General features: G+C 35.5%; 2 protein-coding genes and 1 pseudogene across 2 annotated transcripts; all 3 read right to left on the bottom strand.

Moving 5' to 3' along the window:
* Positions 1-4,619: 4,619 nt before the first annotated feature.
* On the bottom strand, positions 4,620-5,872 carry LOC143609967 (syntaxin-121 pseudogene; annotated as a pseudogene).
* Positions 5,873-7,975: 2,103 nt separating this feature from the next.
* LOC143609968 (protein SEEDLING LETHAL 1, chloroplastic-like) lies at positions 7,976-9,779 on the bottom strand. Its single transcript, XM_077084573.1, has 2 exons — positions 9,567-9,779; positions 7,976-8,960 (listed from the first exon to the last, which is right to left on the bottom strand). Exons 1-2 carry the CDS (start codon positions 9,777-9,779, stop codon positions 8,055-8,057), a joined length of 1,119 nt encoding a protein of 372 aa, XP_076940688.1. The 3' UTR covers positions 7,976-8,054.
* Positions 9,780-13,133: 3,354 nt separating this feature from the next.
* On the bottom strand, positions 13,134-23,220 carry LOC143609970 (uncharacterized). Its single transcript, XM_077084575.1, has 27 exons — positions 22,978-23,220; positions 22,373-22,467; positions 20,604-20,703; positions 20,180-20,284; positions 19,947-20,109; positions 19,726-19,846; positions 19,569-19,631; positions 19,391-19,471; positions 19,214-19,308; positions 18,980-19,130; positions 18,816-18,902; positions 18,595-18,714; positions 18,389-18,517; positions 18,142-18,239; positions 17,927-18,050; positions 17,721-17,828; positions 16,927-17,068; positions 16,647-16,751; positions 16,246-16,331; positions 15,894-16,076; positions 15,698-15,808; positions 15,445-15,609; positions 15,206-15,364; positions 14,895-15,128; positions 14,685-14,819; positions 14,463-14,578; positions 13,134-13,787 (listed from the first exon to the last, which is right to left on the bottom strand). Exons 1-27 carry the CDS (start codon positions 23,138-23,140, stop codon positions 13,304-13,306), a joined length of 3,723 nt encoding a protein of 1,240 aa, XP_076940690.1. The 5' UTR covers positions 23,141-23,220; the 3' UTR covers positions 13,134-13,303.
* Positions 23,221-25,672: the final 2,452 nt, after the last annotated feature.

Raw genomic sequence — 25,672 nt, 5'->3', positions numbered from 1 at the left:
GTTATTGAAATAAGGCAAACTATTTGATAGTGTTTTAAGGTTGTTTTAGGCAAACCATTTGATAGTGTTTTAAGGTTGTTTTAGGCAAACCATTTGATAGTGTTTTAAGGTTGTTTTAAACAAACCATTTGATAGTGTTTTAAGGTTCTTGATTTAAAGCAAACAATTTGATAGTGTTTTAAAGTTGTTTTAAGGTTTTGTTAGGTTGATAAAGTTACTCAAAAAGTTAATAATGTGATCTCTGAATTCGATCTATATAGATTGAGTGGAGACCTAGTTTTCATGTGCAACACCAGTATGTAGACTAAAAAAATCATAATACGTTGACACTTGGCAAATCTTAAATAATAACTCTTTAAATAAAAGGAAAAAAAAGAAAAAGAAAAAGAAAAAGAAAGAAAGAAGAGTGAACTACGATTTTTTGTCATTGTGGTTTGTTTAAATATGCGGTTTTTGTACAATAAATTCAAATTTGCGATTTTCATCATTGTGGTTTCATTTCACTTGCAATCAAACCCAATTCATTAATTCCATTAAGCATAGTCGTTAAACCCATCAGTGTGCCCTTCACATGAGGGGTAGTTTTGTCCTTTTTGTTTCTTCCAAAATACACCCCAACCTCTCACGTGAGGGGGCTTATGAATTAGGACTATGGTTTATCTGGAGAGAAAAAGGACAAAATTGACCCTCACGTGAGGGACACATTGATAGGTTTAACGACCAGACTTAATGTAATTAGTGAATTCGGGTTTAATTGCAAGACAAATGAAACCACAGAGACAAAAATTGCAATTTGAAACTATTGGACTAAAACCACATATTTGAACAAACCACAATGACGAAAACTGCAGTTTACTCAAGAAACAAAAATTAAATATATTCGGTAGACAAAGACAGGACTTAACGCCCCGGGTCAGTTTACGTTCGGTGCGACGCTCCGATTTAGTTCGCGTCTATTCGACGCTTTTGCTTTGGTTCAACACTCCGGGTTAGTTCGCATTCGGTTCAGGGCTCCACGACAAAGTGCCTTTGGTTCGATGATCCAGGTCAGTTCGGTTCGACGCTCCGGGTTAGTTCAAGTCCGGTTCGACACTTTCATTTCGTTCAACTCTCTGGGTCAGTTCGCATTCAGTTCAACTCTCTGCGTCAGAGTGCGTCCTGATCGAAGATTCGGGTCATTTTGCTTTGACACTCCGGGTCAGTTCGCGTTCAGTTTAACGTTCCAGATGAGTTCGCGTTCAACATTCCGGGTCAGTTCACGTTCGGTTCAACGCTACGGGTCAATTCACTTTGGTTCGAAAATATGTGTCAGTTCACGTTCGGTTCGACGCTCCTGTTCAGTTCGCGTTCGGTTCGAATGTTGATCCACATGCGACCCATACCGTTGACGCGAGCACGACTGGACCGTTGATCCTGGACGTCTTCCTGAACGCGACACAGAATGTAGACCCGGACCGTAGACCCGGTAGGCCGACTCGAACGTTGACCCGAACGCGACTCGGGTTCTTGACCTGAACGTGGGGGGGTTGGCCGGAGATGCGGTGGTATTCGTGGTGATAGATTAAAATTCATTTGTCAAACGAACACATCAAGAATATAATTGGATTCCAATTTCAATTCCTATTGAAATGTTCATATTTCAAATCCAATTCTTTACAATTCCAAATCCTATGCAATTCTAATTCTATTCAATTATGTGAAACAAACATGACAAAAGTCAAAATAGACCAATAGTTTAACACCTTCGTAGCAGAAAATAGGTTCCAATCTTCTTTTTATTTAGGCATCTCCTATGTACATTCTACCCCAAAAACTCGATTACCACCATCCAACTTGATACACGACCCAAATATGAAGACAAATAAAACAACAATTATACTTGTCAATTGAGTTATCATGACCCAACAAGACATGATATTTTACCACACAAACGCATTAAAAACTCATTAGCGTGCTGGTTTGGGCGTGAAAAAAAGAGGTTGAGCATAAAGCACTCCCGGCTCAGCATAGGGTACTCCGTTGGGCATTCGGTACTTCCAAACCAACATACCTTAATTTTGGATGAATTCTAATACATATACAACAATTACTCATGTTACATACTCAATAAATACATAATGCGACAAAAAACCTCAAATTCAACAAATGGGTCACACAACAACTTTGAATCGTTCGTTAAACATTATAACAAGAATATACCACTAGAAAAAGTTTAGTTTCTAATCAACTCCATGATCCTTTTCCTTCCTCTTTACTTATCCGCATATCCAATTAGGACTTCACATTTAATACGCATATGTAGGGCTGTAAAGAAAGCAAATGTTTAGTGAACTGGTCGCGAGTTGTATGGCGGAGAGTTCATTTACGCTCGTTTAATAAACGAACACGAATAAAACATACGTCACATTCGTTCAATTGTGTTCATGAGCGTTAGGTAATTTGTTCGTATATGTTTAGTTATTTATTTGAACAAACAAACGTATATGTTCATTTAAACAAGACATCCTAGTCCTCACATCATTTATTTGCCGATCCCCCCTCTCCTTCCACACCTAGATATTATATGATTATTACCCTTATATGTTTGTTTGTGTTCGTTTATAAAAGTAACGAACAAACACGAACAAAATCATTTTTTTAATGAATGAATACGGACACAAAGTTTCGTTTTGTTATGTGTTTGTGAGTCGTTTGCTTGTTCGATACAAGCTTAATGGAACATATATGAACAATCGTTTGGTTATGTGTTCGTGAATCATTCGTTTTGTTTAGTGACGTGTTACATTCGTGTAACCCTTTGGACCAAACCTATAAGTTCTCATACTTAAGGACCCGATCTATAATACTTTTATATCATAAGGACATTCCGTGTAATCTATTCTAAATTATAAAAAAGTAGCGAAGCTACTAATCTTCATTAATACCACATAAAGTTCAAGGGCCAGCTGAAATGCCTGGTCTCTCGAGAGACTCATTATCTGTTAAAAAATTCTATATATTTTATATAATTTTGTTTTAAAAAGCCTACAATTTGGTTGATATCAAGTTACAACACCCAAAATAACACAAAAAAATAAATTCGTCAACACCAAATACAAAAAACTAACACAAATTTTGAAAAGGAAAAAAAACGTGGGAAAAAAAATAAATCATTATCAACATTATTATCTATAGTATAATTAACATTATTAATCTTGCATAATTAACCCATGATTAATCTATAGTATAATTAGCAATCAGGTTGTCATGACACCAGCCTACGATTATTTATCTGTAGTATAATTAGCATTATCAATCTTGCATAATTAACACAGTTTATTCAATTTACTAATAAGAAAGTGCCATATAATTGATTTTAACAAGTTATTATACGTTATATGATTCCGTAACAAAGAGAGTATTTATTTGTTATACATGTGTTAGTTATTTATAATAGGTTTATAGCCTTTGTGAAAAACCATACTTCTTATTTGCACTATATAGCTTTTGAAATCGATTCTATAATACATGTATAATAGAAAAAATTTCGAAGTTCAAACTTTGGACCTCATATGACCAAAAACATCAACCATTATATTTTACAATTCAATCCAGACTAGAGTCGCAACAAACGGGTCTGCATACCTGTCCCTTTGGTGGGTTTGAGAAAGGCCCAAATCTGAGGTTTTTATTCCAAACTTTGGACTCAAATGACCAAAAACATCAACCATTATAACATGCGGTGAATAATGACATAATGTTGCCCATTGCCCCCCCCCCCCCCCCACACCCACACCCACACCCACATCAAAACACCCCAAGACGCTCTGAAAGGTGGGGGGTGTGCCGGCGCATTGGAGGCGTTTTGGGTGGGGAAAGCGCCCCAGTACGAATGGTCTAATTCATTTTGTTTCTTATTTCTAGATACGAGATTACATTTATACACCTATAAAAGTAATTTTTTTCACAATTTCCTTATAAATACATGTCTCTAAATAACGAAACAACAATTTTATAGTTTTAACACACATTTGACCACTTAATAGCATATTAGGGTAAAACTATCTATTCGTGTGAAACTGTTACGCATAAGTAAAATTACTAGTAATTTGGTTTACTTCATTTCTATAATGTAAGTTTTTTGGGTCGAGATCGATTTTATAACCTTCTGCTACAAATTATTGATGTACTAATCATCTCTTATCCTTTGTACTGTGATTCCTAACAAAGTCATGATGGATTTAATTAGGTAAAGCTCGATTTTACTCACCTTTCTTGGTTACCTTCTATGAAAATGATTACTTATCATACCACACTTTTGATGGATGCTCTTAACTTTCTAAGATAACGTACACATGAATTCACATGCATCATTGGCATCAAAAGTTACATCTTACATCATATTTCAACTTATACTTTATAAAAGCTTAAAACAATATGGCCTTTCTAATAACTTTTATACTTTTGTAAGCTTTTAGTGCACTTTTAGCAACTCTTACACGCGTAATGTATCCTAATTGAATTCATAGCAGGATTCGAACCTCAACTAAATGTAAGCTTGTATAACACGGGCGAATATCATTATATATCACTAAGCTAAATATAAACGTTACCTTTAATAGCGTCAGGGACGTAGGATGAGATGTGAATGCTCGGTTGAATATTCAAAAACTCCAAAGTTATAATACTCATACCCAAATAATAAACACAATAACCAATCCTCAGTAAATACAATCATAACAAAGAAAACAATATACCACTGGTAACGTCGAACAAACAAAATGTGATGCGAATGCAAATCCGAATCCAAATCCTACGCTGGGGGAGGTGGCGCTAACGCCGCAGGCGTAGGATTATTGTTACCACTCCCACCACCGCCACCGCCACCACCGCTTCCATTATCCCAAGGCCGAAGCGAAAGAACTATAATAAGAATCACAACCAACAACAAACTAATCCCAAAACACGCCCACTTCCTCGTATTCTTCTGATGCTTCCTAGCCACCTGCAGCTGCGTAGTCCCACGGTTCACAAACGAGCTCGCCCGGTTCACCTGGTTCTCAATATCATCCAGCTGCTCACCCTGACTCTCAACCAACACAGCCATATCCATAAACACCTGATGCAGCTCCTTTAAATTCCGTTCAATCTCCTTAACCGCATCGTGCCGTTCCTGAATCTCGAGTATCGTATCCATCACTTGTCCTCTTCCTTGCTCCTGAATCGCCTTTTGCAAAAACGTCTCGCTTTGACCGGTCGAAATCAACTTATCCACCGTTGACTCGTCCGGATTCTCACCGGTCACGGTGAAGTACCGCCGTTGAACCGTCTCACGGTACTCCGACGCCATTCTGTTACGTAAATCGTTAAACGAGTTCATCGAATCGGATAGCTTCTTACGTAAGCCGTTAACGACAGACGTACGTGTCCGATCTGACGAACTGCCAGGTCCGCAGCCAGGTAAGCTCCGGTTCGCTGCGTTTGACCGGTCTAGGGCTTCTAGTTTGACTTTAACGAACTTAGCTTTTTTTAACGAGAGTGCGACGTCGTTATCCATTTTAGATCTTAAGTCCTTGACGGACTTGGCGTTGTGGAGAGTTTTGCTGTGGTCGTGTGATGATTGGAGTTGGTTGTGTAATGTTTCGAGTGCTCTTAGCTCGTCCTTGATAGCTTCCACGTCTTCGAAGAATTTGTCGAGGTTGACGCCGCCGGTGGACGGTGGATTGCCGGTCATCTCGATGCTATTGTTGTGGTGGTGACGTGGCGGTGGTGAGTTCTCCTCGCTGCGGAAGCGAGAGAATGAGCCGGAGAATAGATCGTTCATGTTGTGAAATATTATTATTATTATTTTTTTTGTTCGGATTTGAGTAGGAAAATAGTTACGGATTATTATGGAGATGAGGTAGGTGTATAGATAGAGGAATTGGAGGAAATGATCAAGTTGAAGAAAAAGTCAACGAGGTTGATGGTGGACCAAACACAGAAGCTTTCTTGACCGCGTAAAAGGAGAGAGAGAGATGAGCTGAAACGGCAAAGAGACTGCCATTCTAGACCTACGCGTCTATTCGGTTGTAAGAATCTACTATTATTTTTATATTTTAACTTTTGATCATCAAAAGATATTTTTAAAACGGAATGTCAGTTTTTTATACTATTTTTTAACACTTTGGACTATAGGTTTAAAATTTAAAATCGGATTGGGTTAAAACCGGTTTGATTTTGTTAACAAAAGTCAAACCCGGTTTATGATCGGTTCCGGTTTGGGTTGAAGCCAGTTTCTTACCATGTTACGATCGGTTTTTGTTCGAGTTTTATCTGGTTTCGGTTCAGTTAACCGGCCTGGAACCGGCTTTGATGGAGAAAATTACAAAGCGAATCGGTTCCAAAACCAGTTTCTATATAATCAATTTCAAATCGGATCGGTTTTTTCGGTCGGTTCGGTTAACCGGTTATTTGCCCACCTCTACTTTGGACCTTACTTACCCAAGAACATCGTTAAAGAGGAAGCCTATCACTGTGAAAAAACATTCTTGAGTCAGGATTCGAGCTTAAGACGTTAATATCTCAAGGTTTAACCATCATCCTTATATCATTGAACCAAAAGGACAACTGCATTAACTTTTTGTGTATATTACGTAAATTTTAAATTAATTTTATATAATTGATTTAGATTGAGTTAATAAATGATAATAATTGTATGTAGATAAGAGAAATAAATTTCTTTTTTTATGAACCACAGTTAGAGGTGCACAAATCGGTTTTTTTAAAAAAACCGGTTCGGTTAATAACCGGACCGGTTTTTCTTGGCCTGGAAAAAAACCGGTTTTTAAATAACCGGACCGGTTTATTAACCGGTTTTTTTGGTGCAAAACTCGGACCGGTCTAACCGGTTAGGACCGGTTTAGAAACCGGTTAGAACCGGTTAATAACCGGTTTTTTTAATTAACCGGTTTTTTTTTTAAAATAACCGGTTAATAACCGGTTTTTTTCATAATAACCGGTTTTAAAATTAACCGGTTTTTTCCATAACCGGTTTTTTCTCTAGAACTTGTAACCGATATACGAACCGGCGGTTACTAAACCGGTCAAACCGGTTTTTAAATAACCGGTTTTTGTAAAAACCGGTTTTCGGTTTAAACCGTTGAACCGGTTCACCAACCGGTTTTTTTGCCCATCTCTAACCACAGTCTTATCTACCCATAATAATACGATGTTAATGTGATATACAGGATTCGAACCCTATATAAGGGAATGCTCTTTGGCAGTTTAAGAGAATTGAATATTCTCTAATCTTTTAAGGGTTAGAAATATCTCCACTGAAGTGGGCAAGAGACCGTTAAATGTTCTCTACTATAAGTTATTGTTATCGGCATGACGGGTCTTTTTATCAAGCTTTTAACAACTGATAACATGTAATAGCCGAAGGCTAAAGCTATTAGGTGTAAGACGATGATGTTCTAGATGCGAGATATGGTCTCTGTTACGATCTTCCACATTTAGTTCTTAGCAAGTTACCATTTAGGTCCGCCATATATGAAGTTATGAACCTCTAGATGCAAGACATGGTCTCTTTTAAGATCTTCCGCATTTAGTTCTTAGCAAATTACCATTTAGGTCTGCCATATATGAACCTCATGCTATCGACGCTTCCATTGGTTGTCATGCTGGGTCATTAAACGTTGTCGCCTCAGCCAGCCCCACCTTGGGCATCCATGGTCGTTTTAATGTCTTCTTTGGCTGTTATTGGATGCATTGCTGTTGTGTATTGGTCACTGACTGGGCCACTGGACCCTGGGTTATCTCACTCTCACTCTTAAATAGAAAATGAACTATAGCTGCCCATAAGAACAATTGGCTGCTATATATCTTAATAAGTATTTTTTTAAAACTGTTTAAAGCAAAATAAATGAAATTTAAGGGAAAACTTACTTGCACAAATTCCCATTTAAAAAGAACTCTATCTGTAATTCCAATCCAGACCTATAACTTACCAAAATATTCCAAACTTCATAATATAATATATACACAAAACGATAACAATGAGGTACAATAACAATCAAAACACATCCACAACATCAATGATAATCACTATGCTTAAACTTCCAAAACGGCGAATTTCTCACCGGCAAGGAAGAATCACAACACACCTCCAACCGCTCCATAAACCGCTTCTCACTAGACCGCAACATTGCAGGCAATGGCAAACATACCCCTTTTTCAACACACCGAAGGTGCCTCCGTTTAATCCGATCCTCAAGACTAAACGAAAAATATTGTGGAAACTCGACCAACTCCTTCAAATCCCGCCCCATTTCCACCACGAAGTAGTTAAACTTCGGTTCTAGATTGTTTTTTATACTGTAACAGAACAAAGACGGGAACCGTCTGAAAATCAGGATTGTGTCGTCATACGATATTCCTATGTTGTCGTTAAAGTATTCGATTCGTGGGATGAGTTTGTCTTCAACCGAGCAAGATAAGAGGTGTGCGTGTTTGTTAATTTCTGAAATACCAATAGTGCCCTGGAGAAAGTATAGGGTGGGACGAAGGCGGGTTTTGACGTCAGAGGTGAGGAGGCGTGGGCGGCGGTGGATGACGTGGCGGAGTTGGTGCGTGCTAACATGACACTCACGATGGAGGAATGTGACAGTGGCAATGATGGATGAGAGTGGGAGGGTAAGGATTTCCGGGGTTAGGTTGATAAGGCGGTTGAGGGCGGGCGGGGAAAGGTTGATGGTGGTGGAGAGGAAGGCGATGGTGGATTTAATGTGGGGTAGAGGGGTGGTGATGAGGGGTGGATGGGTGGTGAGGAGGGGGACGAGGTCGATACCGAAGGAGTCGAGGTAGAGGAGCTTTTCTTGCAGGTCGATGGTAGCAGTTGTGGCGGATATGGGCGGTGGTGGTGAGGGTTTTTGGGAGATTAAGGTGGTTTTGGTGGGTGGAGGGTTGTATGCAAATCCTTTGGTCTTGAACTCTTCCACCTGTAATAAAAACGGGTCAATATTTCATCATTTGTGTGATATATATATATATATAGAGGGGAAAGTTAACGTACACATTAAATTAACGTGCTAACTGTGCGAATCAAGTAGTGTAATTATATATACAAATAGTGTAATTATTATGTAATTACATCGTAGTGTAATTACACTATGTTGTATATATAATTACACTATTTGATTGTCACAGTTAGCACGTTAATTTCATTTGTATTTGATCTGAACCCTATATTATATGTATACCTAAATAAATGAACTATCATGTTTTACATTATGATTTTGAGCTGGTGATAATATGCAGAATGCTCTGCTCAAAATTGGACAAAATGTCCAGAAACTGGGGACGAATTAACGCATAATAACTATTCTAACATCTAATCAATTAATCTAACTTAATAGGTGAGAACTGTCAAAGCAAAATTAGGGTTTCATATGCATACGGATTATGTAAAATTAGAGCTAAAAAGCTAATAGAATCATAATTTAGTAACTTCCAGCACGCAATTTCTAATTCAGAACATAATCAATTCGTTTTTATAATTAGGGCAAAATTGAGGTAAATTAATAAAATAATTGGTGAAAACTAACCTTATTGAGGTGAACTGCGGGTCTATTGGGCGGTAGAGTTGGGGTTGAGGCGGCGGACGGTCGTTTGGCCCTGGTGGCTTGTTTTGGGAGGGCGGCGGAGGAGGAAGAAGAAGAACAGTAGCGTATGATAGTAATGGGGATGATGTTGTATGGTTTGGAAGAAGTTGAATCGAATAAGTGGCTAATAAGAGATAAAGATGACGGTACCTCCATTAGCTTCTTACTCGAGCTGTTAGCCAGAAACATCATCAAGAGGTCTAGAACTGAAAAGGGTAAATTTGTAATTTTAGTATTACTTCTACTCAATTGCATAAATGATCCCTTAGAAATTTATTTTTAATATTGACTCGATAAAAGATAGTATATAATAATTTCTTCACGTACTATATTCATTATTCATGAATTACATCCATGAAATCATATCGTATGACCATGATTCGTTAATATACATCCAATTAATCATCGGTTCACCGGAAAAACATATTTCGATAGTTAATCAATTATTTTTTTTGTTGTTCTTACGAAATACGTTTTATGAGTGTATATGGATATTTGAGCGAATTTATGTAATCTGATCTGAATTTGAGTGTATTGGATTTTAACATTTAGTTTTGCGAAATGGTTTGAGCGTGGTTCGCGTATCTATTTTACGCTAAGCGATTACTGTACGATAACTTTACCCTTCATTTAATACCCTAATTTCATCTAAACAAATCCAGACTTCTCTTGTGGGGTGGTGACAATTGTAGAGTAAATGGGCCGTGGTGGCGGTGGGACACACTTGTGGTGGAATGTGGCAGTGCCGTAGTGGTAGCGGTGGGAGTGCTAACTCATTTGGACCTTTTTTAAGTTAACGACCTTTCTAGTAGTTCTACATTTTGACCAATTGGATAACTTGTTATGATCCAAATTAACTTGTTAACTAATTTGAGGTAACAACTAATATACAATTTATTTTGTCAAAGTCAACCTATTTTTTGAATAATGGGTCATGATTGTTGCTTAGGCTATGCGTAATGAGTTCAAGCTCCTTGCTTTACTTCACCCACCAAGGGAGTGGAACACCGCCCCACTAGGGCGTGATTGGCGTTTTGTGTAATTTTGTGAAAGTTACCGCAAACATTGGACTTGTTTGTATGTTGAATTAGTTTTATCACCTAATAATATCCACCTCACTATACTTAAAAAAAATAACTTTATTGAGATCATTACCACTTTAGTGAATATAACACTCTAGGCTATGTGACGGTGACATGACAACATTCTTAACACTTTAAATAACAATGCATGAAAAAAGACAGTTCATTATTTTTGTTTAAATTTGTTCACCGAAGTCAGTTTTGTAGTTAAGGTGGAGACCTTCCAATTAATGAGGATTCACTAAGATAAAAATAATACTTTCTTGTTTGATTTCATCAAGTATCTCACCAAATTGTGTATACCCGTGGCATGCGCGAATAAATTTTGTGTATCCACCATATTTTAATGTATCAAAAATATCTTGAAATATATAAATCTAACTAAATTGTTTGAAAATGACAGATACATGAAAAGTTAAGTGCAAAAGAAATTCAGTGTGTAAACATAAAAATGTTAATTTTTAAGATACAAACTACTTTTTCTTCTAATGGTTATAACTTAAGGCACCCCAAACTACCTAAACTACCCAAATCAACCAATCAATCATCGAGCGACACCTCATTGCAAATTAAAAGTATCCAAATGGACCCGAAAGTAAGGGGTGGTGCTTCCGATTTACCCAAACCCAATTTCCAACCCTTATCATTCGGCTTCTTCGTTGGGTTCACGGACTCAATTTTGCAACACAGTTCTCTACTCAATGTGTATGTGGCGGTGTTTCAGACGTTCCCGATTGCTCTACCTGAAGGTACTTCTAAAATTTATTAACGGTTATATCTTAGAAAATATATTTTTAAACTAATGAAAACTTTCAGGGAAATCAAATTTAATTCAATGATTCTGTATGGGTGGTTTAATATTAGTCGATTCTCTAGCCACCGAGTATGCAGCCAAAAACAGTTGAAAGTGAATATTTATTTTTATAATGTAGATGCCCTCAAGTTTGTGTATTTTATTATAGAAGGAGCCATTTGAAAATATATATTATTATGAGAGGAATAAGACTTTATATTCTTGTAGTTAGTTGTGGGTTAATAAGAGAATTTTTGTTTTTTTTTTCAATTCAAGTATATCTTGTTCCATTATTTGGATGGATTTAAATACCATGATAGGATATATGAAAGGTTTGTTATGAATTAAGTTAATTCAACATTTAGTACTAGGGTATGCCCTAGTTTTCCTTAAATGTATAGAGTTTGCGGAGGAAGTGTCAAATATTTCACAATTTTTTTAATACATAACACTTTGTATAAAATAGCAAAGAAATAGAAAGACAAGCCAACATAACTTATCAAAGTCTAGAACAAACTAAGACTATGATTAGCGATTACAGACTTTGTCGTAAATATTTAAGCACATTGGATCAATACCTTACTAGTAAACCTCAAAGACCTCTACTCATCTCTTTCGTATAGACACTTATTTAAGAACACTTGTTATAGCCATGCGATATTATTTCAAAGGCATGTGTGTAGAACTTTATCAGTAAACATGTGTCGGAGCCTTTTTAAATGGGTCCTTGTCATTTGGTTATCAAATTCTCTTTGAATTGTCGTGGTAGTTAACAATGAATAGTCCTAAAGCTTGAAAGTGAATATAATTTGTGGGATTTCATTTAATTCATCTTCATAAGAATCTACATTTTAAACTGTTTTGATGTTTTTAAAACATTTTTCAAATTTCACAAACACAACAATTTTATGTTCCTCGCGTTAGCTTAGTCAACTTATTATTTCCCAATGATGATTGTCCTTCATTGAACTACATAAAACTTGTTTCAAGTAAACTTGGTAAGTTGCTTGAGTAAACCTACAAAAGTGAGCTTTTACAAACTTAACAATTTATATGCTCACACAATTAAATCAACTAAGAATGATGTTTTCAGGAAAGTTGACTAGCTATTTCCCTTATTTGACAATGAGATGGCGTTATAACCTTTTTCGGTTTGGAACAAAACATCGATGCTAGCTTATTTACAAAGTAATCTAAATGTAAATTCTACATCATGAAATCAATTAAAGTTGTTTTCTTGGATAGAACACATCTATTTGCTCCGAGATTGTGGTTTATTCCCCCTGTTTGATAATAGCATAACATGCTTCTCCAACATATACCTTACAAAATATATATATTTATACAAGAGAAAAAAAATATATCAACTTAATACCATAGCAAGTTAGCGAACCTAAAATAATCTACGAGTATTGTTGATGCAAGCAAAGCACAGGCCTAATTACAACGAAACTCTTGCCTGAAAGAAAGTAAGCAAAAGTATTTGACCAGGTACTACACCAATGTTTAAGAAACTAACTTGTGCAACATCATTTACCGACAACGAATGCAGCTTAGGAGGAACATACATTTATCTATGGTCATTTTGCTAGCAACAAGCAGATTTTAATTTAAAAAAAAAAATGAAAAAAGAAATACAAATAAACTATGAATCATCATCCCATTGTTCTTATTAACTTGTGAACAAAAATTAATCTCCATTTTCCATCAATCTCCCCTATTGTTCTATAATCACATTTGTAACAACAAAATTTACAACTTAACCCCTACACGAAATCCCGCTTAATTTCACAAAACAAAAAACCTCATTCCTCACGCAATATGGTCAAATAAAACGGACGCCCGTAACACACCCCTTCTTTCTCCCAAGAGTCATCCGAGTCCAAAAAATTCCAATTTAACGTATAGTTAGAAAGATCATACGTACCGGGAGCAAAAGTCGTTACCAAAAGAGAGATTTCAGTGCTGGCATTCGGTTCAAGTTTGACCCGGGTTGTACTTGAGCCGGACCAAATGAAAGGCGGGACCGACTCCAGTGTAACGGGTTTTCTGGTACCGGTTGTTTCGTCCGTAACAGGTGGAGTTGACATATCGTGCCAACCGAGTTTGTTCCCTGATGGGGAACCGCCAGGTGGCGAGTCAAATGTGTTGATACGAACCGAAGCAACAAAACATGAAGAGTTATGAATTGTCATTTTGAGCTTCGTTTCACAGAAGGAGTTGGAGAAGTTATCGTGGTTGACCCGTGGCCCGTCCAGTAACCACCATATTGGTCTTTTTGTTGAAACACTGCAAAACGGGATAGTTAGGTATAACAATTTCGTATCATTTATGTTTTATCTTTGGTTTACATAGTAAAAACACGTGGGTCAACAGATTAAATGTCACACAAAGCCCATTTTTAATGCATACGGCGTTTCCTAAACTGTTTAAAGGTTAAATTAGGGTGACCATCAGTCGGTATTGGATTAAATCTGAACCAAACGGAAAACCGAAAAATTCGGTTTTGGGTTTTTGAAAACCACTTTTTTAGTTTTACCATCTGGACATGCATTTTTTAGGCCAAAAAAATTGTCAAAAATAATGAATTTGGGCCGAAATCTTTTTGTTAGGTAATAATAACTAATTGATTATTATACATTTGGGCTAAATTGAAAACACTAATAATAATATTCTTATAAATAACTTAAAATTCAAAATAAAAAAGGAAAATCCATAAATTCAGTTCGGTTCGATTTTAATTAACCAAAACAGGATTTCGGTTATTACAAAAAAAAAAAAACCAAACCTGGTTTTTGTTTGGGTTCCGTTATTTAGGTTCAGTTTTTTGGTTATGGAATGGTTGTTTCCGAATTATCTTAACGAAAGCTTTCTTTTTGGCCCTCGTGTGAGGGTAGGCCTTGGGCTTTTTGAGCCTTGGGCTTTAGAAAAAATAAGCAATGTGGTAGATATAAGTAGACTTGCCTGCAATGGCATGCATGGTGAGAAAAGATTTGTGGAGGGGTAGGAACGTCAGAAGGGACCTTTTCACTTTCCTCCATTCGGGATATCAACATGAAGTCAACCGTGCTTTGACTTTCCTGGCCAAAGGTGAAAAGGGTATTTCCATCAGATGATAATAAGAACCAAGCAAAAACTTAATTCCCTTTTGTAACATATTAATATTGTAAAATATTATAATTCAACCTGATGTGATGACTTCTGATGCAACCGTTCATAATGATGAAAATTAGCAAGTGGTGCGCGTTGTGTATCAAAAAGTGCTTCACTGCGGCCACTACCCAACCAAACATCGGTTTCGGTTTCTGTTGTCTTCACATTCTGCATTGAGTAATAATATTTATTAGTCATAGAAAATAATTAGGAAATAGATATTTAGCTTCTTGTGGGACCCACCTTGAGTTTAAGAAAGCAGGAAAGAGCTTGACCAGGTACTAAGTTTCCCGTAGGGAAAATGTGATCAATCGACTCAATTAAAGATATTTGCCACTCTTTCCCAACAGATGACAGTTGGTGAAGTTTAAAATTTCTCAAACTTGTTCGGTTAATAACATCCATTCGCACAACATATTCTTGTAACTTAGAAGAACACGGATTGATGTAAAATGACACATCTAATGATGGTAACACCTGTAAACCATTTTGTTTTTCAAATACATATAAATACACATATTAATTTTTCAAAAATATTTCTTAAATATATTTACCTCTAACATATGATGTGTACGTAAAGTGCGATATCGCATGGCAGTAGATTGGTCATCAATTTCATAATATATTGTGAGGTACAATGACATGGTGCCAGGTGTCGCAGCTCGAAACCAAAGTGGCAAAACAAAGGGGGCTTCCTTATGGATTATTGTGTCCTGCAAACGAAGGGAGAATAAAATAAGTGGTTATCATTAAAACTATATTATGTGAAAATCAACAGTTGACTTTTGCTGACATTGGGGAAATGGAATACGGTTTCTGATTGTCTAGTGGCGTCAAGATCTGCATCTTTATGTGCACGAGATTCTTTCTTTTCCAGACAAGATGGAAAATCCACATCTGTTACTTCAGGACTTCCTATGTTTAAAAACCTAGGATGACTAATCTTCATCTTTAAATTCTGTTGAGAAGCATAAACCATTGAAAAATTATAATGGTAAGATTAACATATAAACCGGGTAAACATGGTTGCTAATATTCAAGCATACCTTCACAGAAATCTCTGATGTGTTTTTCAGTTCAAGTGATAAACGGTGTAAATTTCCAGCATAAACAGTACTAGGCAGGTTACTAATAACACCCTCAAGTCTGGGTAGGCTCTGAAAGAAAACACATAATTAGAAAAAAGTTACAAATGATTTAAGAAAAGAAAATTACAAAAAAAAAACTATCAAAGGACTGAACCTTGATAACCACAAACTCGAGTTTATTGGTGTTCTGCTTAGCTTTCCTTTGTTGTTTAGAAATTCGTTTCGTTATCAAGTCAGATTCGAACGTGTAAAAGCCGGCCATTGAATCAGACAGTTTCCAACACACACCAGTTACTCTCAGAAGGCCTTCTTTTCTAGGAATAACACTTAACTGAGCCTGAAATCAAAATAGCAAATATTACAAAATACATATAAGCTATCAACCATATATAACCAAAGGATTGAACAAAATGTCAACTGTTGTTGCATGCATAATCTATAAACAATAAATAAGTGACCATTGACCAATGAATTTAAAATAACAGACTGTAAAACTCTCAACTCACCACTGTCGTTGCACCACCTTCCAACGTCATGTCAACTTCAGATAATGTAAAAAGAGATGTGTCATCAATTTTTGAAGTGTTTGCATCTGACCAATGAAACAATTTTTGAAGAGTGTGCATTATAGCAAGGGATAAAAAAGATCATTCTATAGTGTGGGTCAAAACAATCCGGGCCAAGTTGGGTTGAGCTGCAAACACTTTATCTCCATATAACTTTTCAATAAAATTACAAACACATTAAATATTATTAAAAAAACAGTGTCAATATGACAATATCTAAACCTTGTATACAAAATCAGAAGATTGTATGCTTAAAAAGGGACTTTTGTTGACTTTCAACCTGTTTGACCCATTTGACCCACTCCCAGTTTAGTCAAAACTTTTTTGGTTTTATAACATACCAGGCGGTGCCTCATTTTCCGAATACTCGCACATTAGGGTGACTTTATAAATGGGAATAGATAATTGAAGAGGGTTTCTGAATGAAATTTCCACCTTAAGTGCCTCTGCAAATAAAAGTAAAATAAATGTTAGAAAACGTTGCATTTTGTTCAGATTCAAAACAGAGATTATTACCAGTGGCTTATTTCAATGGATTATATATGAATCATTATTTATTGTATATTAGACGAGATTTTTTAACCATATTTTACAACAGCTAAGTGCAGTCCACCATCATACCTCCTGCCACACAGACATTTGATTGTTTAAGCTTAGCTGGTAGAAGCTTTGACTGTACATCCAACCATGTAGTCTTGGCATTAGATAAAGATGGAACCATCTCTTCTTCCAAAGACTGCCAAACACTTTCTTTAACGCTGACCTGGCATGAACAACAGCAGAACATAAACAACTCCACTCAAATCCAAAAAAAAAAACAAATATACAAACTAAACTGCCAAACACTTTCTTTGATGTATATTGACTATTGACTATAGTTTTATATTCCATGAAACAAACAAGCTATTGGTTTTGATGAAATTTGAGTATAATTTAATTCCAAAAAAACCATTATTTTAATCATTATGCTTTGATCTTTATCAATGTATTTCTTAAAATAACTTCCATTTTGTTATTTCTTATATACTACCAAACAGTACAATACTTCAAATTACTTCAATAATAATTTATCAAATGGGAACCTTAAAAAACTTGTGCAATCAAATTTGATGCCTTTTAGAACTTCTATTTAGAACCAAGTACCAAATTTTCATTAGTCATTATAACTATCTCATCAGCAAGTTGAATAACATGCATTAACACGGCTCTTTAAGTTATGCAAAAAAAAAAGTTATTTTTTCAAGTACGACAATGTTTCTGCAAGGGCAACGGTTATTCCAAAAATATCTCTATATTATATCCTTAATAATTATATAAATTATGCAATTCATTCATCCACAAACAGATAAACAAAATACCATATTGAAATGATAACATGGTTATGTAAGGTATATATAGAGTGTGATTTCACTTACAGCAGCAGGTGATCCATAAGTTCGATGATCTTCAGAAACAATACTAAGGGAAGATATATTGACAATCGGCAACTGAAGTCGGGAAATATTGTATGTTTTTCCTGTTTTCTACATCAAATATAACAATAAAACAAAAAAAATATTAAGCTGTGGATAAACTGCTAAATGGTAAAAACTAAGAACACAAATCAATCAACAATGCTAACCTGTAAAATCAGGAAAAAATCCTTCATAAATAACTCCTGCATTGCCATCGATTGATGGCTACAAGCCAAAATTTCCAACATATGTTTCATGGCCACATCAAACCTTCCAAGAAAAGCATACCACCTGTAAAGGTGTTATTAAAAACTTTAGCTTATTTTACCTAAATTTTAATAAGCACATCGTAATACATCTTTGCAGATCCTTTAGAACTCACTTTCCTATCTGGAAATGAACATGATCATGAATATGGCTCCATGTTGTTCCTTTGAACACAGACAGCGCATTTCTGTATGCACGAATCGCATGTTTTATCTGATTTAAGAAGGTGTTTGTTAGAAAAAACGAAGAATGAAACTTATGCTTATGTGGTCTTACCAAGTGTGCTACGCATAATAAAAACATTATACAGTATATGAAAATAAACTATTAACTAAGAATTGTAATTCATTGAAATAAATTACCTGATCACACTTCTTGTACAGGTCACCAGAAAGAATGAGATGAAATCCATACTTCCTTAACATGGATGGTTTGGCTAGAAGGTAGCAGTAAGATGCTTGCTCAAGCATTACAGCTGTATGAAGCGGTTCCTGAACAAAAATGCCCCTTTTACTGTAAAAAATACCACGTATATAACATGTATCCATAAAAGAGAAGTGACCATTACCTCACCAGAGATACGAAAGTAAACACCAGCAGCATCTTTATACTGACCACTAGTCTTCAACATTTCAACCCACCAAAGACCACAACGAGTGGCATTTCCCTTGCCTGATGTCCCAATTCTCTGAATAAGAGTACACTTTGTAAATATTTAATAAATGCATCTAAATAAGTGATGCAACAACAAATTAACAAAATATGTTTGTAAAGAAGTCATAGACGCACTAAATACGTGCTAAACGCATTTTCCATGCAATACTCGGCATCTTTTTTTGACTGATTCAACATGAAGTATGTCAATCCCATCATTTCCTGCAAGAAACGAAGGATTAAGGCATGCAAACAACTGTAGTCTAATGTTAATGCATGAACGTTTGCTTAACAGTTACCTGTACACCAGCATATCGTTTCCATGCTTTGTCAAGCTTGTAATCAGTAGATAACAGGCGGTAATTTGATAAAGCGAGTTCATAATCTCGTAACATGAATGCATAATCACCCAAAACCCTTATTTGAGATTCAATGGAATTAAAAGTGTACCTTCAAACATCATTAGAAAAGGTATATTAGAACAGGAGTTTTAGACTGTTTAAGGAAAAAGGTAGAACACACGCCAAACATACATGCCAACACTTTGAACCTCTGGAGTATCCTCTTTCCCTTTTCTCCACCATAAATTTTTTATTTGGTTTCTAAAACCTTTTCTTGTTGCAGAGACCTATAACAACAGCATACAAAGTAAGATGATCTGATATTCAAAGTTAAGAATGAAACTAATTGTGTGTAGAAATACATATAACCTGCTGATTTAAAACACGAATTCTTTGCTCCATGTTAGGAATTATATCTTTGGATGATAGATCACGAACAAAAACCTTCAACTGGTGCAGTTGATATGAAGTTAGAGAGAGTTCATATAACAATTAAAAATAGTAATAAACCATAAACGAAACAGGTAGTATTTAAAAATAAAAAAACCTCATCCATATCCTCGTTGTTAAGTAGACAACCAAGATGTTGACCAGGTAAAGTATTTGACACCTGCCAAAGAACGCAACACATTCATAATCCCTAATAATTCCAAACTCATCTATGAGAACATGTAAACAAATTGCATGATTAGAAATGCTCTTACATAAGGATCCCATGGATTTGGTTTATGGTCAACTAATTGACCTTGGGAGGAGTTAATGCAAAGTAAACGGCACTCGTTTGACCCAAATGTATTTCTCATTTCCGCCAATATCTTAGTTGCTCTGAATCACATGCAATTTAAAAAAAAACAGCAAATCTTATGATTTGATAGATGCATTAGTAAACATGCAACCCAATACTGGCATTAGAGACTGAGGATACCTCTCTGGGGATCCATCTTGGTTATCATGGACCAAAATATAATATTTTGGAATCTTTGGATCCATTGCACCATCATTAAAAAGTGGGGGCAACTGGTTTGTGTTAAAAAGATCCCTGAACTTGCTGATAGGGTCCTCATCATTTGATGAAACAACCAAAAGGCCTGTGCATTCATTATAAGTTAAGCCATATTAAGTATAAACTAAGCTCAAAATTGCATTCTTAAAACTTACCTGCAACAGGATGATCAAAAGCTTCATGATCTGAGAAGGATACACTGCGTACAAGCTCTTTATTGAAATATTGAAACCATGTTGGTACAAACTCAGGTTCAGAAGCTGCAAAGATAAGTAAATAAATAATTCAACAAAAAATAACAAGTACAACCTCTTAACTAAAGTTGTTCAACGTGACAATCTAGTTTAGTTCCTTGCATTTTAGCATTAATAAGCATTTTTTTGCCTTTTAGCAAATTTTCCTTCTTGTATGTAACAACAATTACCAACTCTAAAAGATTTCCTGTTTCTTACATATTATAAACAAGTTCATAAGACTAATTTTAATATGCAACAACTGAACAGAAGAATCACTTTTGAAAAAAAAATAGGAGCTCAGTACAATTTCACATGGTTTAATTAGAACAGTGAAAGAACTTACAGGTGGACATAGTTTCAATAGGTGATGGATCTAAGTACAAATCAGAATCTTCATTGTTTCCTGCATCAGCAATAACCTGTTCTAACCGCTCCTTTGTAACCTACTTGAATTAAAAAAAAATCTAAGGGAGGGCTGTTTGAAGGTTAACCAAATAAGCTACAAATGCGATGCATTTAAATATCAACATTTGCAAACATACAAAGGATATATCTTTCAAACCATTATGCATTAATTTAGCTTTCTGCAGCTCCATGTGAGCGTGCGCATATATGTTAAAAGAACTAGATCGGTGTGGTATTACTATTTTGAAGTTTTCAAGAGTTGGTGTATTTGGTTGTGGATCCTAGCTCTTTAAATTATAGCATGTTGTACCACTATTAAACCTAAAGTTGAGGTTACAATGCTTTGACTTATTTCCCCAACCACAGCCATAGGAAATATAATGATTTATATCTAGTCTAGAGGTGTAAAACTGTATATATGATGACACCAACATTCTATGAGTTTTGAGCCACTTATTGATCTCCCTTGATTTCATCACTGGTTTACCAAAATCCAAAGGGTATGAGGTGGTTCTAGCATTGATAAAGAAAGTGACACTGATCCCTTAATGGACCAATCAACAGGCCTAAAAAAATGAAATGTATACACTGTAAAGAGATATTAAGAATGTGAGGAAGTTATTATGATTCAGGATAGAGAAGGAATAATATATGTAAATATGTGTAACCTTTACATATAACCTTACAAACTTCTTCAGTCCATTAAAAATGAAAGTTGGTCAGTATAATTTCTCCATACTGAAGACATCATAATTTTGTTAACCTTTTGGATTGTTTCTCTTAACTGTGATATTTACTATCAACATTGGATGCACTGTGCACTGTGACTTCATAATTATGGATTGTAAACCTTGTGTTCTAATTTGTGATATTCGCTATCAACATTGGCTGCCTTGTGCATGGGAACTAGCCACTAAAACCTAAGCATATACTCAGTAATCATAAGATGATCTAACAATCGTAATCGATAGAATTAAACCTCTTTTCTTGGCATGTAAGAGCATTGCTCCTAGAATATGATATTATGATGCAACGTTGCAGCATAATACAATACTATTAATATAATCTACCAAAGTCCCTGAGGTTGATGAAGAGTGAGCAAACATGCATGTTAGGTCATTTCATAGCTTTTGTGACTAACAAAAATATCATTCATTAACAATATTAAATAAATTTGATGGAAAAATAAGCTACACCAATGCAAACTTGATAGGTACCATTAATTACTATTTAACAATATTAAATTTGAAGAAACAATAAGCTGCGCATACTTTCCAAGTAGCTATGGGTGTTAGATGGAAGCTTATTTAGACATCACCAAACAAGATTTTACACTTGTTTGATTAGTAGAAGCCGCTTTCAGTTGTCTTGGTAAAATCGTAGTGTAAAAATAATGGTCTGAATCAGAACTAGACTGATTATTTTTATACTATATACTATCATTAGGAACGATATCTACAAACTTCGATTTAAAAAAAAGTACTGTAAATAGGATAGCATTTTTTTAAGACGGATTAGGAGTATTAGCATAATCACATTTCTCATGGTACTACGATGTTTCCTTTGCAGGTTTAATATCAGACAACTAATGATTATTCATGCTTAACTCATCTAAAATATACGTCACTCTAGAAGAGCATTGTAATTTGTAAGTTTGTACCACGGGGTAGGTGAATATTCTGAAAATGCAAACAGATAAATTTATACCTCGATGTTTTGTTGTCGAATATCGGATGCATAGAACATTCGTAACTTGAACTTCTGGAGCCTGTAGGGTTGATCACTCGCTGTACGAACAGGGACTGCAGAAATAAAAAGTATACACTTAGGACACATTATCACCTAGGAGTTGGATCAAATACAAATGAAATTAACATGCTAATTGTGAGAATCAACTAATAAAGTAGAGTAATTATATATACAAGTAGAGTAATGATGTAAATACGTTATAGAGTAATTACGTAATTACTCTACTTTATTCTCACGTTTAGCACGTTAATTTCATTTGTACGTTAACTTTCCCCCTATCACTTAACCTGTTTAATAACAGCTCCTCACAATCACTTGTAAAAACCTAATAAACTAAATTTGTGTAAGTGTGTAACAATAATCACATCAAAACGGATATTCAAGTGAAGTATTAAGATCAATTGAGCTACCTAATTTTAACCTAAGTCCTTAGTTAAGTGGCAAACCCTAGAATTCAACAGAAATGACAGGAAACAATGGATCATTGACGCTCTATGTAACATATCACACTTGATACACAACAAACAATAGATTGAAATTAAAGTGTGAGTGAATGTTATTACCGTCGATATTGTTGAATGCGCAGAACGGAGTGAGCATTTGGACGAAGGAGAGTCCGTTTTTGAGGCAACGTTGTTCGACTAGAGGCGTAGGGAGAACCATGACCACCGGCGTGATCTCGTCCAGTAGCATTTTTTTGAGGGAATAAGACGCCGGATCCGCCATGGAACGAGTCAACTCAGTTACCAGATTCCGGCTGGTGGATAGTGTGATTTTAGTCGTTGAGATTGAGATCGATCGATTGTGGCCAGAGCTCTTTGGCAACGGTGCAGTGCTTCCGCTGTTAGCTAACGATTACATCTCATGGCCCAATTCAATTGTTTTAGCCCATTCACATTTTGTATCACTTATTTCCAAAAGCCCAAACCGGTTCCTTTCTCTTTTTTAACGGTCAACAAACATAGAACGTTTATGTATTTCATACGGGGTGACCCAGTGGCTTAAAAACCACCGTCAGCTATCTCCAGTTCCGGTAAAAACTCACCCACCCGAAGGACCACTATTGGTAAAACCCGGATACCCTCATAATCGAATTGGATATTACAAATACCCCAGTCTTCCTTCATTGAGCGACCAACGCCCCCCCCCCCTTCCAAAGTGTTGTAAGTGAGAATTGAACTTGGGTCTCCACTAAGAACTCAAACACCCAAACCAGTTCCTAACCATGAGTTTCAATATGTTACTATTTTTTTTGTTAACGGCCAACGAATCCTTTAAATGAGTTACTGGCTAAATTCACCACATCGAGATACATTCATTTTTCGATCCGGGGAAACCCTCACCTAAAGCCAACACCCGTGAACACTTGTCAGAAAACACGACAGTACGGTGAGATAGAACTCGTTCAAGTTTTTATTGTACCGGAACGGTTTTGATTTCATTTAGATTAAGTGATTAGGATTTGCGCACCTTTATGTCCAACTATCCAATAGGGGTTAAAATAGGGTGCTTGAGGGACTGAAATAATCGAACCGTATATTGGAATAAGCGATGTAACCGAACTCAATAAATTTAATTGTTTGGTTTTATGTTTTTAATAAAACGTTTTTCCTGAACCAAATTTTGAAGGAAAAAAAAGAACCGAATAGGTTGGAATTGAACCAAATCGAAAAACAGATTTTAAGTCATTAACAAGAAATTGATAAATGGTGTAGCCTAAAAAAAATAAATCCAATCGTGTAATATCAACTAACTATTGATTAACATAAATATACTAGCTTTTAGCCCGCGTGTCACGCGGGCTTATTTAAGTTTTTGTTTTTAATCATTTTGCAATTCTGTCTTCACGGTTCACCGAATGTTCGGTTCTTTGAATGAATAGAAAAACATCTATCTATCTATTTTAAAAACTATAAAACTTAATAGTTATACGTGTTAAACGAACTTGAACTTAAACAGAAGAACAAATTTTAAATCAAACGAACTAAAAATTTAGTTAATGTTTGCTCACTTATTAAATAAACATAAACAAACTTTCTGCTGAAAGGTTCACCAAACATTCTATTCTTTTGCCGGCCATTAGTTCAAAATCTGAATAAAAAAACAATTTCTAAAAACTCATCGTGTTCGTTCATTTATTTAAATGAACAAAATATTTGTTCGTTCATTTATCAAATTAGTATTGATAGTATTGGTAATTTCAGTTGAAACAGTTTAAGTCCGGATACTATCATGCTATCAATAAAGGTTTGATCACGACCCGAACTTTTAAAGTGGAGGCCGAGATAATATCTGGAGTTAACTATTAATCTGAATGTTATCTGGACTGGTATAGCCTCCTGACATTCAAACAACTTATGAAAAAAACCTAATGAATTCCTTACATAAGCATATAATCAAAATGTTTAAGCCAAAAACACCAATAAATTAGATACCGAATAATCATACCTTAAGTAGTAAGCCGACAGGTGATTCGATTCTTCAACCGTACTAAATTAACTGGGTAGTAGTCAAGTAAGCAGCGAATGATGAAAGGAATTCAAGAACACGAATGAAAAGAAAAGTAGGTACCCAGAAAAAAAAACATAGCTTAAAGACTAAGCCGACATTCAAATCAACTCTTTAGCCCATATTCGATTGGTCTCAAAGCATCTGCAACTATGACCATTAATATTTGATGAGGATCAACTAATCAACCACTACAAAAAAACTAAGATTGAAACAACCCAAATCCAAATACCATCAAGAACTTGATTGTAATACAAATAATTAAAATTACTACAAAATACTCACAAAAGCAAGTTGGAACCTGCTTCAAGGTGCAACATCTAAATAAGTGTGAATGTGATATTAACACCAGCTACAAGGATATTCTTACATGAACCTATCACCTTCCTGATATCTAAAAATATCTTGAAATGATTTATGTATCAAAAATAAAAATTAACACCAAATAAATATATCAAAAGCCATTACATGTACTGAAATACAATAAGTTCTCCAGTGTTATAAACCCACCAGCACTGTTATAACAGACCTCCACGTCATCGGAACATAAATAATCAATGCTAAATCTTAAAAAACAAAACATGAAATTTACTGAAACTCATTAGACGGATCTTTTCCTTAACTTTCCATGAAATCATCTTCTCAACTCTGAGCATAAACACACGAAAGGCCTCTACCAAGCCATGCAGCTGAACCTGCTACAACCTCGGCTGTAATTAAAGAAAATCTATATTTCATGTACAATCAAAA

The sequence above is a fragment of the Bidens hawaiensis genome, unplaced genomic scaffold, assembly GCF_021521415.1.
Source record: "Bidens hawaiensis isolate Kalapana, Puna unplaced genomic scaffold, B.hawaiensis_p1.1 tig00022542_1, whole genome shotgun sequence".
In the NCBI taxonomy this organism is placed as follows: Eukaryota; Viridiplantae; Streptophyta; class Magnoliopsida; order Asterales; family Asteraceae; genus Bidens; species Bidens hawaiensis.
Note: the sequence above shows the minus strand (reverse complement) of the source record. Positions and strands in the feature narration are given on the sequence as shown.